This window comes from Cephus cinctus, unplaced genomic scaffold (assembly GCF_000341935.2).
Source record: "Cephus cinctus unplaced genomic scaffold, Ccin1 Ccin1_scaffold1922, whole genome shotgun sequence".
In the NCBI taxonomy this organism is placed as follows: Eukaryota; Metazoa; Arthropoda; class Insecta; order Hymenoptera; family Cephidae; genus Cephus; species Cephus cinctus.
In genome coordinates, this window is record NW_014334059.1 from 136,662 (window position 1) to 154,303 (window position 17,642).

Below are 17,642 nucleotides of genomic sequence, written 5' to 3' on the forward strand. Positions count from 1 at the left end.
TCGCGCTCCCGTGCTATTTGTTGATAGTTTTTCTAACCGCGTTTCAATACCGTATAGCAAGTTTTCGTTCGTACAGTTTTCGCGTTGCTCTCGCGAAATCCAAGAAGTTCTATGGATTTTCTGTGAGTGTTCCGGAGGTGTAGTGTCGTGTCCTAGTGCAGTGCCCACCCGAGTGTCTCCTGGATGCGGTTCTCGGCCTTCACGGATCAGCTGCACCAGCTCCGGTGAGTCTCCCAATTTATCAATCGGTGAAGGGATTTCGATTTGATACGTCCGAATCGTTCGAATTTGCCTGACTCTTACTCCGACCCTCTCTAGCTCAACCTAGCCGCCTGAGCGGCCGTGCATTTCCGTAACGTCCGCTCCTGTTCGTGCCTCCAGTTGCGTTTCTCGATTTTACGCGTCCCCAAAAATCTACAGGATCCGTTAAGTTATCGCATTATCTGATAGGTTCCCTCAGAGCTCTCGTTTTGGTGGAGTTGGGCCTGTTCCACCCCAACTCCCAGTTCATACCGGCTCGTCAGTTCCCGGTGAAAAAACAATTGGCTGGCGCCCGCCTGGCTCGCGGATGCATGAGCGAAAGGTGGACGGCCGAAGGTAATGTAGGTTGGTTCTCGAAGATCGTTCTCGGATGTTTTGCTATCGGTGTCGAGTTAAGAAAAGAATTACGTTACAAATTATATATATATTTTTTTCTTTTTAGTTATTCTTTTTTAAGTTTGAACTTTCTCCTGGAGTTCACGGACGCATTGCGTTAGGTTCAATTTTCTGGATGCTCGATATCACCTACGTCAGTATGGCTTACGGTTTCTACGTACGCGTGTCCTAAAGTACGTAACCTGAACCTAAACCTTTGTACTTGGGTATGTCCGATAATCGTGCGCCCTACCTGAACGACTCGTTTTACACCGATTTCCCACGAACATCCCCTTTGTCGCGATGGGCTATCTATAGAGATCTATATGCTTTTGGTGATGAAGAAAAATAACAATGCCGAACCTACACCCACGCTTACACCAATTTTTTTTGGTCTTTTGTCGACTCTCGCAAAAACTTTTCATCTCCAGTCACAATTACTCATAGGCTGTCTCTGTGGCGACTGTGTCTAGTCATTTAAAAAAAAATGTGTTTTTTTTTTCATTCTGCATTCTTCAACCACTCGCTGAATCATCTATCATTATCTCTTACAACGGCAACCATCTTTTTGACTCAAGATGTAACTGGAGTTATTGAATTACGCTTTGATCTAGTCCAATTCTATACTTTTCTACGTTAACCAATTTATTTGCGCGGTGCTGCTCACCGCGAATTTCCGGCAAGCGGCGGGACGCTGTCCGCAATTTGTCAGGTTGCCGTACTGCCAGTGCCGCGTCCGTGCTCGCCTAGGTCGCGGATTCCGGGATTTTGTTGAGTGGGTAATAGGGGACCGAGGGTGGGTTTGGTTGGTGGTGCTTGACTCCGAAAATCCTCGGCCGAATTCGTACGCACGATTCGGCTCGACTCGTCGCCGGATTTTCCCAGACGACGGGCTTTGAAAAATAGGACAGCAGGGTAGCCAACAGCACAACCATCCACCACTGGGTAAGCCAAGTGTATCTCATTTAAATACAGATACAGTTGAGCTCAAAACTGATCCAGAATTATTTTTTTAACACCGGCAGAAAACTTGCCAATTTCCAAGTAAGGCGTACCAACTGCAAGGACTTCAGAGGGATATAGGGACATTCTTCCTCCAGAAAAATAGCAGGGATTTTTACTACGGATGTCACCATTCGTATAGGAGTCTTGGGCATCGTATATACAAATCCAAAAATATTCGTGTCCCTGGACCAGTCTGGGCTAAAACAATACAAAGACGACACGGGAGAAGGATAAATTTCATGGAAGGTCAAAATTGTGGAAAATGAAATTGAGAAGTATCTCGAACTTAAATGACGACAATTTTTAACGTGGGGCACGTCTGTTCTTTTTTACTTGTAATTTACCTCTCAACTCTCGACTACCATGCTTTAACGATGGGGTTCTATAACAACCATGAATTTATGACACAGAATCGCAGAGGTTTCGGCGTGCCACGTTCAGCGTGCTTTGCAAATTAATAAGACTCGCGTAGTCCTTAAATTTATTTCTTATAAATCAAAAATGTTCCAACACGGTATGTGGATTCTTTGTATACCATTGTACGTTATTCGAATGACTAATTTAGAATCATATCAAACGGTACGTATCTCGTGTACAAACGGTGTCTGTCCTATCGAGTAACGTTAACTCGCTTAATTCTCTTAAGCGAGTAATTAACGTAGTGCCTACTAATTAGCAGGACTCATCTTGTGAGCCCACGTACCATTTTACAGCGGGAAACGATTCGCCAGACGAGAGTCACGTGCTTAATTTTACGTCAAAAGTGACAGCGCGCATTTCGCGACCTCTTGACAGACTTTTGAGGAGTTGAAGTTTTTCGTAAAAAAAAAATTAAAAAAAAAACGAAAAGAGAAAAAATGGTATAACCATGAAGAAAATATAGGTTCTAAAAAATATTCACAAATAGGTATACAGTATATTGAGAAATGAAAAGATATACGACGTACTCAACTGTTTTCATGAAATTACATAATAATATTATTTGAACTATTTTGATTATTTTTGTTTTACAAAAACATACTGATATTTAAAAAAAAATCTATTTCTACTAATACTTTTGTATAAATTTTGTATTGCTGTTATTCGTATCCTCATCGAATCCAGAGTACCGAGTTCTTTTTTCCCTTGGCGCAATGGTATCGCATGTTTCCAGAAGCTTTGTCTGCGACGCACACATAAAGGCTCCCCGGAACCCTTTGTATGCAAACCGCATTTAAAAAATATTGCTCACGTTTCTTTATTTCCACCCTTCCTGTTTTCCTATATTTTTCCCTTTTTACCCTTCCGCGTTCACTACGTACATTTGCCTCTGCTTTAGTATGGATATATGTTACCTCTTATGTTAAGTCTACCACTCCGTCGAATAGTGCGGCGATAGATGATGTGTACACGTCGAGACGTCAGGAAGGGTCTGGCTTGCCGAAAATGGTATCTCGTTTTTCGCAGAAACCTCTAGAGGCTCCCTATGCGGATGCTCGGAGCATAGTAGCCAAAATTCACAGCGTGATTTAAAATCCTGTACGAAATGGAAAGTGGACGTAGGCAAAACCTGCCTCATTTCCTGTCTGTTGCAAAAAATCCTGCCGCGATTAGTTTTTTTTTTTTTTTTTTTTTTTTTAAATTAATCTTTTACACGAGATTTTAATCATCGAACCAACATTCCTCTAATCTTACGACCTTTGATCACAGCCCATAACTTGTGTATTATGGATTTAGTCAATTTTGAAGATACTATTTCGTTTTCATCAATTTGTCCTTTAAACCGTGATAATGTTGCCGAGCAGCCTTTCCAATCGATACTTCCAATTCCTGCTACTTAATTGCCCTAATAAGCCGAAAAGCATTACTTTCGTATCGACTTCCTGTCGATGAAAACGTACCGGGATCGTTCAGCCGATATTATCAATGGTAAGATTTCCAATTGGGACTTGGATTATATCCTTCGATTGATGAAGGTTTCGGATCTCTGCAAATCTTACGAACGACGTGCACGTAAGGCATTGACCCACGTGACGTAAAAATAAGTGCTTTATTGAAATTCCTATGCTGGTATCATAAAATTATCATCCAGAGACCCGACGGAATTGCCGTTCGTATTCAGCCGACATATTTCTCGAGATACCATTTAGGACTTTTGCACAGGTCTGGCTCTTAGTGATTCTCATTGTTATGGAAATTCAACGCCACCCTTCCCCCCTTTTTATAAGGGTACCTTAAATTTCCTTATTGCGTTAAGTCTATAACCTTTAAAAAAATTGCATTAGATACATCCTGTCTGAACCTTTTCTTGTCTATGTCCCTTACTTTTATTTTACATCCCATCCCATCCTCCTGCCTCCACAAGATTCCCCCGAGCTGCGAAAAACTAATCCCACCGGCTCTCCACCCACGTCACTAGCAACCTTATCGAAGGTAAACACGATTTCTACCTTATCCCGTACAGAATGACTAAAGATTTTCGAATATCGTGAAAATTCACAATCAAAATCCGACAGCACCTACTCGTGTCCCCCGTAGATGAAGTAAATTCCTTATTGACAAAAAGGTCAATTGCATCTATGAATACCTGAGTGATTTTTCTCCTTCTACAAAAGTCTCCTTTTGACCTCACAGACCGAACCCCGAGTTACCTGAACTGAACCCCATTGGATTTTATAAATTTGCGAAAGTACATCTAGACAATTATTTCAACGATGCTCATCCAGAAAAACAATATCCAACAAAGTGAAGGACTGTTTTCTGCAAGTTACTCTAACTGGGTGGGTATTAGCACGTGATTCATTATGACGTTCTCTCCTGAGGGTGCGAGATGGATCCTCGAGCCAATTAGGAGAACTGGGACGAGACGACTATAAAACAAGCCTCGTTAAGCAAAAATATTAAGTTTTATCTGAACTGGACTCTCGCCAGCCTTTGAATGCATATCACCCGACGCGAAACTTTACTCGCCATTTTACACTGCTACCACAGCCTAAATCCTTGAGCAGAGTCGCTGCTTTGTACGGAAGAGTTTGCACCCTCCAGAGGTATAAGGGACTGCTGCAGGCTCTAATCTAGATTCTCGGATACCAGGCGACCGTACAGCATCCTTGAATTATACAGACTTTACAAACCGATACCCTGACCCTGTCGTTGGCCCACTTATTTTTTCTTGTACAAGATGCATTAACTACATTATACACTGTATAGTAGCATTAGGCAACTGGGAAATTGTAATGAGTCAAATTTATTAAATTCCTGTCTATAATTAGCGGTCGGATTAAATTTCATTGGCGATTATTACGATTGACCTTTACCTCTTGTTTCCTTACTTGAGACTTTAATCTGCATTAAAAGGTTTCGAGAATTATCAGGCTCCGAGTCTACTTAGTCTCTACGGGTAGTCTTCGTAGTCTGACTAGACTCGACTGGCTACTACTGAAGATTTGAAGAGTCGGTCTTGTTAAGAGAATTCAATTTCCCTTAAAACATTTTAATCTTCGTTCTTTGTCCACGTCAGGCTTATCCTTCTCTTATTTACGTTGTCGAGTGTAGTATCTGGTATCAAGATGAATAATTGCTGTTCCTTGAGGGACTTTGGATTTCGGTAACCGCACATGTGCATGATCTTGGATATGCAATAGAACAACTGTTTCACTTATACTTTGTTTCAAGTGAGTCACGAACTTTACGTTCATAAGGTGTAAAGTATTTAATTCTAATATCCGATAATTCGAGAGTGATTGTAATAATCGATGAAGGCGTTTCAAAATTTTAGGGTTCACGTGGTGGGTCAAAGGACGGACGATTGGAGCGTACGAAAGACGAAGCAGAAAAATAAAAGAAATATTTACGAGCTATTCCAGTTCCTCTAACGTCGAAGGCGACCGCATTACGTGGTTACGAGGCGTCGTAATTCGTCGAAGGTGCAAGCTTTCGCATTGTGCCGTCGGTGGCGTGAAGTTCGCAAGGGTTTTCTGGAACGCGAACCCCGCAGGGCATAGGTCAGGGGAGTGCCTTGTCGTTTACTCGGCGAAGTGAAAAAGGGTAAGGGTGGTAAAGCGAGTATCGTTTGTTTTACTTCGTCTCTTTCAGCGAGCGAAAGAGGTTGAGCATTTTGTGGCGTAGCAGTGCTGTGTCGGTGGGTGAGGTATCTACTGGATATTTATAAGGGGGCTAAAGGTTAAATGTAAAGTGCAATTATTTTAAAGGATTTTGTCGCCTTGTCTAATGGCAGTTTCGTGAAAGTGAATCGATCGATATAAGTCAATAATGGTGTATCGATTATCGAGGCTGAGTTAAAAAAAAACTGTATAAATTGTCGAGAAAAGTTTAATAACTCAACTCGGCTTTTACAGTTTTTGGACTTTTTTTTGGGTTTTTACTCGACCTAAGAATAGTTGCTGGTACGTATGACGGTTCAGGGGATTGCGAAGAGTCAGAATGCATTTTTAAAGTAGCAGTCTCCAACTACACCCTCTTGAAATTACACGTGAATCTCAAAATTCACTCTTGTCGTCTCACGGCGGTACGTAGCACGTACAAAAAATTCATCCAATTTAGCCCAACTTTTCCTACAGCCATCAAAATCTTTTATTCTCGGATTGTAATTTCGTTAAAATTGTTGCAGCGTGAAAATAGTGACTATCTCTTTTGGCCATTTTGCCATTTATCGTGTTTTGCAGATACGCAGCTTGTCGTAGGTATTAGTTACTTCATGTGATAACTTAAAAAAATATTTTTTCTTGATTCTTTCATTTTTCGAATAATTATCTCTTCGATAAATTGCTCGACTGTTTATCTCTACTTTATGTTACATTCCTTTGAATCATTCTCTGGCACTCCGATAACAGATTAATAGCTAAGCACTCGTGAATTCAAATAAAGTCTAACCTCTTCCTCGTCATTCATAGCGTTTTCCATTTTCCGCAGTCTTGAAAGAACGCTGCTACTTTACGTTAGCAGCCACAAAGCTGATTCGAATGTGCATCTTTACTAGATATACTGCAGCACTGCTGCACTATCCTGGTACGAAGTATCTCTACTGCTTCTGAAGTATCACCTTTCCCACCGTTTTTCTTCAAGGAATAAGTTGGCTGCTTTCAAGACGGTTATAGAGTATACTGTAATACATATGACGTGCTGTATCAAAGTTCGATATGGTAAACTGGGCTGTAGAAGATGCTGCTACTCAATGCTACCAAACGATAGTTTGTAAAATGAGAAATGAAACGTGTATTCCACGCTCAAGTTCAATATTATGCAGTATAAACGAATTAGTCAAATTGATAGTCAGATTGATTTCTTTTTCATCAAAATTTTAATAAGACACCGACTAATTTACATTTTTTCTACATTCATCAACGCTGGGAACAAATTAATTATCCACAGGGCTAACAACTTGGGAGCATCATCATGGCAGCAGAGTCACTGTTCAGTAAAGCTGAGGCTTGACATAATTGTTGTTACCCATTTGCAGTTTGAGAGGATTATGCTGTATAATTCGTACTGGAATTGTTGAAGCTCGCACGTGAATGGGCCTCAAGGGTGTCAAAAGGAAAGCAGATAAATGAAGGAGAAACTGCCACATGGCAAAGCGAGTATGTGAAAATTATACGATATTGACGTCACCTCTCATATCTAAAAATACAACCGATATATTTTTGATATTCATATTTTAGGAAAAATAATATTTGAATACAGCAACATTATATGCACTTTTATAGGAATTACTTTTTTTTTTTACATCACGTTATATACTTTATCCACGATCAACACCATACGGTATTTCAAAAGAAACCCAAAAAAAGGTAGTATGAAATAGAGTAGGGTCAAGTCCCTGCTATAGCCGAAACCCCTACAACATAAATCCCGAGGGATTCGTCCGACCGGACTTTTTACATAACCTCCCCGACGAAATAGGGATGTTACGTTTTATTTTATTACGACCATGCTAAACTGGGGATGACACTGTCCTCTATTTTGTTTATAACACAAGCAACATCGGGTCATCCATAGCGGGCAGTTGCCCGGTAACTTATGGCAACCGGAGAACATGACATTTTTGGCCGAGAGTTCACGCGTCAGTTTTCCCCTTTACCACTTACTTTAATTGCATAATCCGATCAGTCTGGATAAGAAGATTAATCGAACTTGGCAGGAGAATATTTAAAGTTGATAATTCCGTTCGACCGGAATAAACAGCCTGAAGGTTTTTGTGCGTTCGAACTTGGACAGAAAGCAATTTAGTTTTCTTTCCTTCGTACTTCATTCTTTACGCTAATGACTTTCACCTGGTATAGGCTTTCTTTCGAAATGAACTGACATTTTATTTTCCTCTCTGGTACTTTTTACTTCCAGCCTGGAACGATACTCGATTGCCTTTTTTTTTACTTGATATCAATATTAGGGCTGATATTGAAAATATTTTTCACCAATTAACGCCTTCGAGGGGAAAATATTGGGCGTACCGGAAAAATCCTTTTTTACGTAATATCAATCGATCCTCACCTTTTCTCCTACGTTATACGATATCGTGATGTGTCGAAATCTGCAAATCGTATTCTATTAATAGTTTATACATAACCTTATCGATCGATCCTGACACAACTGACGAGTTCAATAGTCACTGTAGAATGTTTATGTAGTACGACAAATTACACATGATTAATATATATTTTAATTTTCTAATTTCATCCTTCACCAAAGCTTCTGTTGAATTTGTTATATTGTAAGCGTCATCGATTAATCGTCGATTTGATTAAATACTGGTCGATTAAAATACTGGTGAATTATAGACGATTTGTAAACGTAAATGTTAACGAACCATAGTCAGGGTTTATTCGGAACCAGGGAAAATTTATATGGTCCCAATGGGTTTTTACCTTGTCAAAAGAAAAATATTGACGAAATCGAAGAAGACAGAGGAATTCGATGAGACTCCAGTTTAATATTCATGATGATTGGAATTTTGATGAAGCCGAATAAAAAACTCTGATTCTCCCATATTCAGCTATCATATACAATTAGCTTTATTTATTTGTAACGTCTATGGACCTACTTCTCGTTTATTTACTTTATCTAACTGTACAACAGCCTGTGTGCAACAATGAAAATGCGCTGGTCGTTACCTAAAATATAACACGTTACGAATGGTCATTCATCGAATAGTATACAGGATCGCGTAGAGCCTTCAATTTTGTAAATACAGCCGCACACGATAGTCACACATGGGTGTTAATTAAAAAATCAATAGATTAAAATTCATTGCGTTACCAGAGAATCGTTATAATTTGTTCGTGCTACTCTCTCACTTGAAATAAAAGCAAACGAAAAATCGCAATCCGTGAATTCAAATTGATTTTCACAGTATCGGAACGAGAATAGGAGAAACCGAGTTTCTAACAAACGAAATCGGAACCTTTCAATATAAAAACAAACTGAATACGGATACAAAGGAAAATATATTATTTTGAGTAAAAGTAACGATCGTCCAAAGCTCAATGAAATCCAATCTCATGTAATACAATCATATATATATGTATATTATATACCCAATAGCCCTCACTAAAACTAAATTAAACTAAATTCTCTGACAGATTTACACAAACCGTTCTACGAACTTTCGAATCTTCTCGATTACTTGCCAGAATCCAGACGATTGATTTCCTCAAAAAGTTCCCGTGTTTCATGAATCTGACTTTGGCGAATTTCCATAAAAGCGACTTTGGTCATTCCACGTACTTTTTTTTTTTTCACTGGAAGACGACTCGACGAAAGTGATACTCGAGAAAGTTTTCCTAGTTCGAGTTGCTGGTACACTGGTATCGTCACTTAAGTATCTAGATACTTACTGGATAACCACTACTACTGATATCAACTCATAAAGTCACCGTGTGTAGTAGAATTTCACTTAGTATTGGGTGACAACCAGATACTTTGCTTCCCAAAACTTTCCGCGCACATCTAAGAGAGGCAGACTGGCAGAAGCTTCTAGAACATTCGAATCTTTGCTATACTTTGACTCCACACAATATTATATGCCTACCCACGCTACAGCTTCTGTAATATACTATCAGCATTCTATCGACAACCATGTTTAACAAGCTACGACACATTGGCGAACTTTCCTTCAGATATTTCGCACGGTAGATATAACGTAACGCGCTCAACGGTTTTCGGTACATTCGCAGCGAGGAACACTTGGCTGATCACATTCAATGCTGATGTCTATATAACTAAAGGGTTAAGCTTCGTTTAACATCTTGATTATACGGGATCGTAAATGAAGATACTATTCGGTTAGCCAAGTCTATCGTGAGGTATAAGTTTAACATGACATTTGCTCAAATTCATTTTTGATTTTCTAAGGAGATTAAATATAGAGTTGAAGATCAAATTGGATTTTATGATCTGGAGGGAGAAAAATGGTTGAGGTGGTATTTTGGTGATTTTTTTTTAAGTAATTTTTGTGAAATTAAATTTTGGGGTCTTCGTCGCCATCAATAGTATGGCGTCGGGATGATTTGCTTTGATGGAAGCATTAAAACTCTGGATTACGGATGTGACACAGTGATAAACCTTAACCGCTTTTCAGGACGTTGACGAAGCTTCTTTGTAAATGTATCTATAGGTGGAACCGAGCGCGATTAATTATTAGCATCGGCGTTCGGGGAGCGTAGCTGGATTTCAGGCTAGACGTTATTCAGGATGATTCATTAAGGTTCCTGTAAATCGTGATAAGTAATAAGCCACTTTCTATGGGCTGTGAGAGAGAGAGATAAGGGTATGAATTAAGGGTGAAATCGATATTCTTTGAAAGGAATCGTTTGTGTGATCATCTTTTTTTTTAATTTCCAGTACTATTGGTAATTTGAATATTCATTTTACTCCCTGCTTGTAGAAATTTGCGTGATAGCCGAGAGACATTGCAGTACCGACGTGACGACGAGATAAATGAAATTTCTTATGTATGCCTTCCGACGGAAGTGAAAAATAATTTTTTTATTTCCCCAATTTTTCACTGTTCAACCTTCATTTGTATTTTTAACTTTTCTGGGTTGGTATTAACGGGCTGACGAGACCGATGGGGCCGATGGACCAACGTCCGAGTTCAGTACGAGATGAAAGTTTACTTACTCGACTTTTAAAAGTTCAATATTCCCACGCTGGTTCGAACTGCAGTTGAAAGCTGTGTTTTCCCTAGTCTGAGAGCAGTTTCTCTGCTCTTTTATAACGTTTCCGGTTAGGCGGTTAAAAGCTCGTTTCAACTTCCGATTTTCGAGTTAGTTCTACCGGCTCTTCAATGGCTTTGGGATTTATCATTTGGTCCATTGACGGAGGCTTGGAAAAATTCTTTTGAAAATATTTTTTCTTCTCTTTGCTCTGTTAGAAAAAAATTTTTTATTTTTACCTCTCTTCAATTCTTCTCGGTTCACGAGTCACTTGAAGGATTCGTCGGGAAACTGCTTCCCACCCATTGCGGCCTGGTTCTTCGATCTTTTCCAAACTTTTAAAGTCTGAGCACGACGTTTCTTCTTGCACGGAATTTTAAAAGCATCCAAGATCCTTCGCGTGCTTAGGAGAGATATACTTTTTTCACGGTAAGGTGTCCATCTTGCATTGCACGTTCGTTCTTCATCGATCCCAATGCACGATATTTTTATCTTGTATTTTTTTATAAAATCCAAATCTCCATCAGCACCATTTTTATCCACTTTCCGAAACGTCCAACTGACTTTTCACTTACCACTTAATTTATCTCACGGAATCCTCTCGCATGCGAACGTAACGCCCGGAACACGTCCCGTTTGCGAATTTTCGCACAATCTTGAAAGTCCGACTGGCACCTGTCATTCTCCTAGAATCACCCACTGTACATAACGCGATATCATTATCATTTGGCAAAACAACATTTTAACAAATTTTACTCTCTACCGTATTACCGGTTCGCTATACAAAATTATACCAAACTTTATCAACAATATAAAATCCTTAATAGACAACATTAATAAATTTAATTTAATACGCGTAACTTCACGCCTGTCCAAAGCGAAAAGCTAAATGAATATAATTAAGATTTTCGTTTTTCCTAAAGACGACCAAATGCACCACGTTGTCGACATGGTAAAAGTCTCGTTCCTCGGACGTGGACCGATCTTGTGTCAGGCAGCGCACTTCGCAAGGGGCGCGGCGTAACTGAGCACGGAGAACCAACCCCTGTGCCGTCTCTCGGCGGTCGCTATTCCTACCCCCCCTGACCTCCTGCTTCACTCCCTCGCTCACACCCTCGGCAGATCCGTAGGATATTCGCAACCGTGAAGCGTTAGCTTCTAACGAGAAAGAGTGAGAGAGAGAGAGAGGGCGAGATAAAGAAACGAAAGAGAGCTCACGAATGAGAGAAAATGAGTAAATGAAAAAGAAAGGGATGCAGAAGCAATGCGCTTGCAGCAGGTATACGGTATACATTATGCACTAAAACTGCACTCGAATTTTCAATTAAGTGTCTCGGGATATTTTGCATCTCGAGAAGATAAATTCATTTGAGGACTCGCTGTAAGAAATTAAAATAATTATTTTAGCCAAAGTAAAGACAAATTACTGGTCGATCTGTCATTCTTATAGGTTCCAGGGATATATTACTGTATAAATAAAATTTCGAATTTCGATATGCTGATATCTACACATAAATTTTGTTATGTTTCCTGGTTATACTACCGATCCAAGGATACTGCCGTCCAATAACTTTGATTTATTTAAGAGCATGCTTAATAGCAGTAGTAGCAGCAGAAGCAGGATACATGGTCAGACACACTATCGTCAAACTGTACGCAATTTTTACGATCATATTGGCTTAGTTGTTGGGTTAGTTTACAATGAAATTTTAAGGGACATATAACTGACAAGGTAAAGTATTAAGTCAAAACACGACACGATCAGGGTTCGGTAAGGAACATACAGTTACTAAAGGTTGTCCAGCCTGTCTCAAATTTCTTACCTTAATACCAACCTACGGATATTGGAGTTGGCACATATTACGTAACATATGTGTACCGACTCTCCTATATCCAGAAGTATCCCATATACTGTGGTTCGTATCTAAGGAATATACTACCAATTCCCCATGTCCAAAGTGTCACCCTTACACTTTCAAGAAATGAAAAGTGGGTCGCGCTTGCTGCTTTCACGAACCTCAGGGACTTACCGACAACTGCGAAAAGACAACATACATGGATTACACCGAAGGATCTAGCGATCCAAATGTAATTATAAAAAAGACTTACAGATATTACGTCAATTGAAAATTTGGATCGATAAATTTTTACATCTTAAATAAAATTCACAGGGACATTGATTAATATAAAATACTTAAGTTCTTTTATTTTCTAATTTATCAGGAAAGTGACAACAGGCAATATAGTTTTTCTATTAATTTTTTCTAGCTCATTTATTATCCTTTCAAAATTTCAATACTGTCGTATATATACGCTGTAATTCAGTGCCCGCGCATAACTGGTCATTGCCACTATGATTTCATGCGGCAGCCATTGTTCCGTTGTATAAATGTGTACTTGGCCGTTATCACTGCCTTTATCTATTGAATATGCATAAGCGTCACAGGTGGATGTACCAGTATAATTAATTGTACAAAAGTTAATTATTAATGCCCGGACAAAGGAGCTTGTCATTCGTCCTAGTGGGGCGTCGGGACGCTTTAAGACACAATTCTCCTTTCTCACGATCCCCGTCGTGTTCTCGTTAATTCTTTCAGCCCTTGACTATACGTACATCTGCATTCTTTTACTCGTGACTTTTTTTTTCACCCTTCGGGATCCATTGTACCTCGCTTACCGTTCGAGCATCAACCGATGACCCTTTTCTTGCGAACTTTAATAACGTCCCTGAAGAAAGTTTATGGCTGTCCGAGGGACAAAAAAAATTGTCATTGTCAAACCCTTCCCAGAGACGGTAAATGTATATGCCAAAATTCATTTGTGAGAAATAAATGTTTAGCGACTCTAAGAGAGAAAAAGTTATATTCGTCCCTTTCGTTCTGATGAATTATAGTTCTATAAGATGAACCTCCTAGGAGTACTAATTAAAGTAATTAGCTGATAACGAAAAGAGATACGTACGAATGCAGCTACAGTGTTGACTGCGAATGCCGAGTTTGTAGCAATGTAAAACATTTATTAGGATTTTATGGCTATGTACATCCTGGAATTCCACACTATTCTACTGTACCTGTCTGGAAAGTACATTGGCAAATATGCATAACGCAAAAGCTTTTATTTTTAATATATTAAATTTTTTTTTTTTTCAAAATTTTCCTTTCAATTTTTCCCTCTTCCCAGGTCCATATTCGATGATTCAAATTATGTATCGTCAATTTCCGTCAGCACTGCACTAATAATTTTAAGGATACCCGAACGGTTTAATTCCTCGTTGAGCAGCGAAAGGACTGAACGTTACGAAAATTGATAGCAAATCCGTTTAGCGGTAGCGGAGTATGTATACAGGTCGGCAGGCATAACGCAAGGAATACTAATCCTGAAAGGGCGTTAGGCGTAAGGGCTGCAGACGCTATTAAGTTTGAGAAACGAGGAGTGACGGGAAAGCGTGTACCCCGGGCGTCTCCGCGGCGCTTTCACCCACCTAGGAAGGGCTTACCAGATGCGTTGATGGATTGAGCTTTTTGAATTCAAATCGAACAATTTTCTTGGCCGCGTTGCTATTGGCCAATGATATGGAATCGCGCGATTCCCACTTTTTGTAGAAGGTCGAAACTTACGCCGTGGACGATGACTGGGAGTCGACCGGGAAATGCGTATAAATTGGCGCTTTCTACTAACGACTATTCGACGGCTATGATTCCGGCCATCACGTGGATCTCGTTGGTAACGGAAAAGAAAAAAGTTTCCGCGTTCACGTCCTACGTTAAGTTGCCCTATCGAAAAGGACAGTTACATCTAATGGGTAACCCGCATTATCACAACTTTTTTTTTCTCATTTTACAAATTCACACGTTACCCATCAATAAAAATTGTTTGGTATGCAGATGCATCCAATGCATCTGTATGGAGATAGGGCTGATAGATCTGGGGGTTGATCAGTCGGAAGAAAAATATATAGAAATATAGCTGATAAGACTGTCTTATAAGGTAGGGATAATTTCGTAATACGTAATCAAAATGTAGCACAGCTGTAGTTTGATTCCTAAAAAAATAAGAAAAATTTTAAACCGTGGAACCTTTTGATCTGGCTCCGAGTCCAGGGGAGCCTTTCGTCATTTGCGCACGTTCGGATTAAGATTATAAATTATTTATTATCTATTAACAATTCACCTTCGGATCCCCTTTCTCCTGACAAGAGAATCTCTCCAGGTACGAAATTGTCAAGTGCCAGAACAAACAATGTTTACGTAACGTTGTACTCATATGGTTTGACAATTTGACTTGTGCCCCCCTTCCCGCCCCTCTCATTGAGAAACATAGTGTCCTCTTTCCCCATTTCAACAAGCAGGGCAAAACCACCCCTCGGTCCCATCCATTATTTATGAGCCGTGGGAATTATTGTCTCGTAATACGGATGGCAGGCGCTGAAAATTTCAGGGGATTTGAACGTGCGCGTGCTACTCCAGATTCTCGGGAACCGCCAGGTCTTTTCGGTTCGACTGTTCGTATGATAGTACGCCAATTTGGTATATTCTATACCGAGCGAATTACTTGCCATTAGTTACTTCCACGGAATTATATAAAAGTCTAGTAATTTTCATTAGCCTTTCATGATCAATTATTTCAAATCTTTATTCAAACTTTACAGACCAGTTTATGTATTAGTTATTCATAAAAATGTATAGGAACAATAGTAAACCTAATATACATAAATATATACTGGGTGACGTGATTTTTCGATTCACGGTCACAAGGCGGCTCCGGTTATCGATAGAGACAACGTTCTCGATTTCTGGTTCCCTTCGGGTCGTCACCCTGATCGGAAGCTGCGCTCTCGGGTTGATTCGTATAGTTATGCCAATGCTCTCGGAAGATTACGTTATGGTTTAGTTGAGGTCGAGGTGCTCGAATCTGCCGTGAAGAGATAGTCCCGACGTACCGAGTTGCCCGGCAGAGGAGAGTACCCGACGGAGACGTCTTCACGGACCGGCAGAAGCCCGGGTGAGATACCGGCGCCCCGCTGGAGATGGGCAAAGGGCTGTAGAGCGGGCGGAGGTAGTTTTGATACGGTTAAGGGCAGGAGAGGAACCTCCTGCCCGAGTTAAGGACGTGGTGCCCAGCTGTCGCCCGATGCCGTGGGGAAGCGCCCGTGAAGGATCTCCAATAATCTTACGTACCGATTTCCTAAGGAATGCTCTCGATTTGGTTTAAAGGGACGACCCGAGGGAGATGGAAGAGTTGTCGACTATAAGGATCTCGACCAATCAGATGATCAGACTGATTAGTTTCCGAATTTGGCTATTGTCAAGGCAGTCTGTCTCGGGACACCGACCGAGGTGTCACGGACTGGCTCGCGCTCCCGTGCTATTTGTTGATAGTTTTTCTAACCGCGTTTCAATACCGTATAGCAAGTTTTCGTTCGTACAGTTTTCGCGTTGCTCTCGCGAAATCCAAGAAGTTCTATGGATTTTCTGTGAGTGTTCCGGAGGTGTAGTGTCGTGTCCTAGTGCAGTGCCCACCCGAGTGTCTCCTGGATGCGGTTCTCGGCCTTCACGGATCAGCTGCACCAGCTCCGGTGAGTCTCCCAATTTATTAATCGGTGAAGGGATTTCGATTTGATACGTCCGAATCGTTCGAATTTGCCTGACTCTTACTCCGACCCTCTCTAGCTCAACCTAGCCGCCTGAGCGGCCGTGCATTTCCGTAACGTCGGACGGCCAAAGGTAACGCAGGTTGATTCCCGATGTATTGTCACACTGAATTTTATTGAATTTTACCATAGTATCTACGTAACAGCACTGCTTCTGCTATACATGTCTTGACGATGTTATGGGTTATTTTTTTAAACTTTATCGACATTTTCTAATACCGCGCATCTGCTGGTTATCGGTGTTGCGAATTCTTTTTTTTAACAATGCAAATTCCTTCGTGGGTTTTTAATCAAGTGCAATGCATCGCGAAAAATTTCTCAAAGCGTGCATCACTGCTTCTACCGTAGCGTGCAGGCCTTAATGACGTTGTCACGTGTTACTGTTTATTTTTATTTCCAATATACTCTTGCCTTGTGAATTCTCAAGCAGATGCTGCAGCATGCTGGACCGCTACAATGTAGCATGATCATGAGATATCCGTGTGGCTCCTTTGGAGCACTAAATTCTTCTCGGTGTCCATGACGCACGTAGTCCTCGCCAGCAAAAAGATTTGGCTGGCGCCCGCCTGGCTTGCGGATGCATAAGCGAAGGGTGGACAACCGAAGATAACGGAGGTTGATTCTCGAAGATCGTTCTCGGATTTTTCGCTAACGGTGTCGAGTCAAAAAAAAAGATACTCTACAACTAATAGTATAATGCTAATAATAATTCCTATTCCATGCACGTTATTAAACGTACTCATCCACTGATAGGTAACTACTATACCGTTCGGTTATACCTAAGGTAGTTCCACGATTTGAAACAGCATCGTAACAACAATTTCTACATATTTCAAATGAAATTTTAGTACATTGGACTGAGTAAATTCGACACCTAATTTCTGGATGATTTATTATGCAAATTCCTTGATATGGCCTTTGTGACCCTCAGTACGCGTTTCGTGCAAGCTCTTCAACGTACTGGCAAATGCACGCTATCGAATTCAAGTTGAGCCACTCGCGTGTCTCTGACAGCTTTACTCATCCTGGGGATACAAGTGCTAGTGTGTCTTATACCAAAACCCACTTGTACCAATGCTTACGTAATGGCTGTAACTTGCCAGATCTAAGATCCGATATGTACTCAAGGTATGGGCAGTATATTATTAGTGGAACGTTTCTGGTATCGCGATTACATGGCAAAGCCCCAACAAATCTGC

The 17,642-nt window shown here is 40.4% G+C and overlaps 1 protein-coding gene across 1 annotated transcript in view; it reads right to left on the reverse strand.

Moving 5' to 3' along the window:
- The window catches only part of LOC107273985, a gene marked incomplete at its 5' end in the record, with an annotated part of 100,014 nt that extends 89,110 nt beyond the window's left edge, over positions 1–10,904 (reverse strand). The window contains one exon of the mRNA XM_015752697.2: positions 10,759–10,904. Coding sequence (XP_015608183.1) covers positions 10,759–10,904 — 146 coding nt within the window. The remainder of the gene's footprint in view (positions 1–10,758) is intronic.
- Between the last annotated feature and the right edge of the window lie 6,738 nt (positions 10,905–17,642).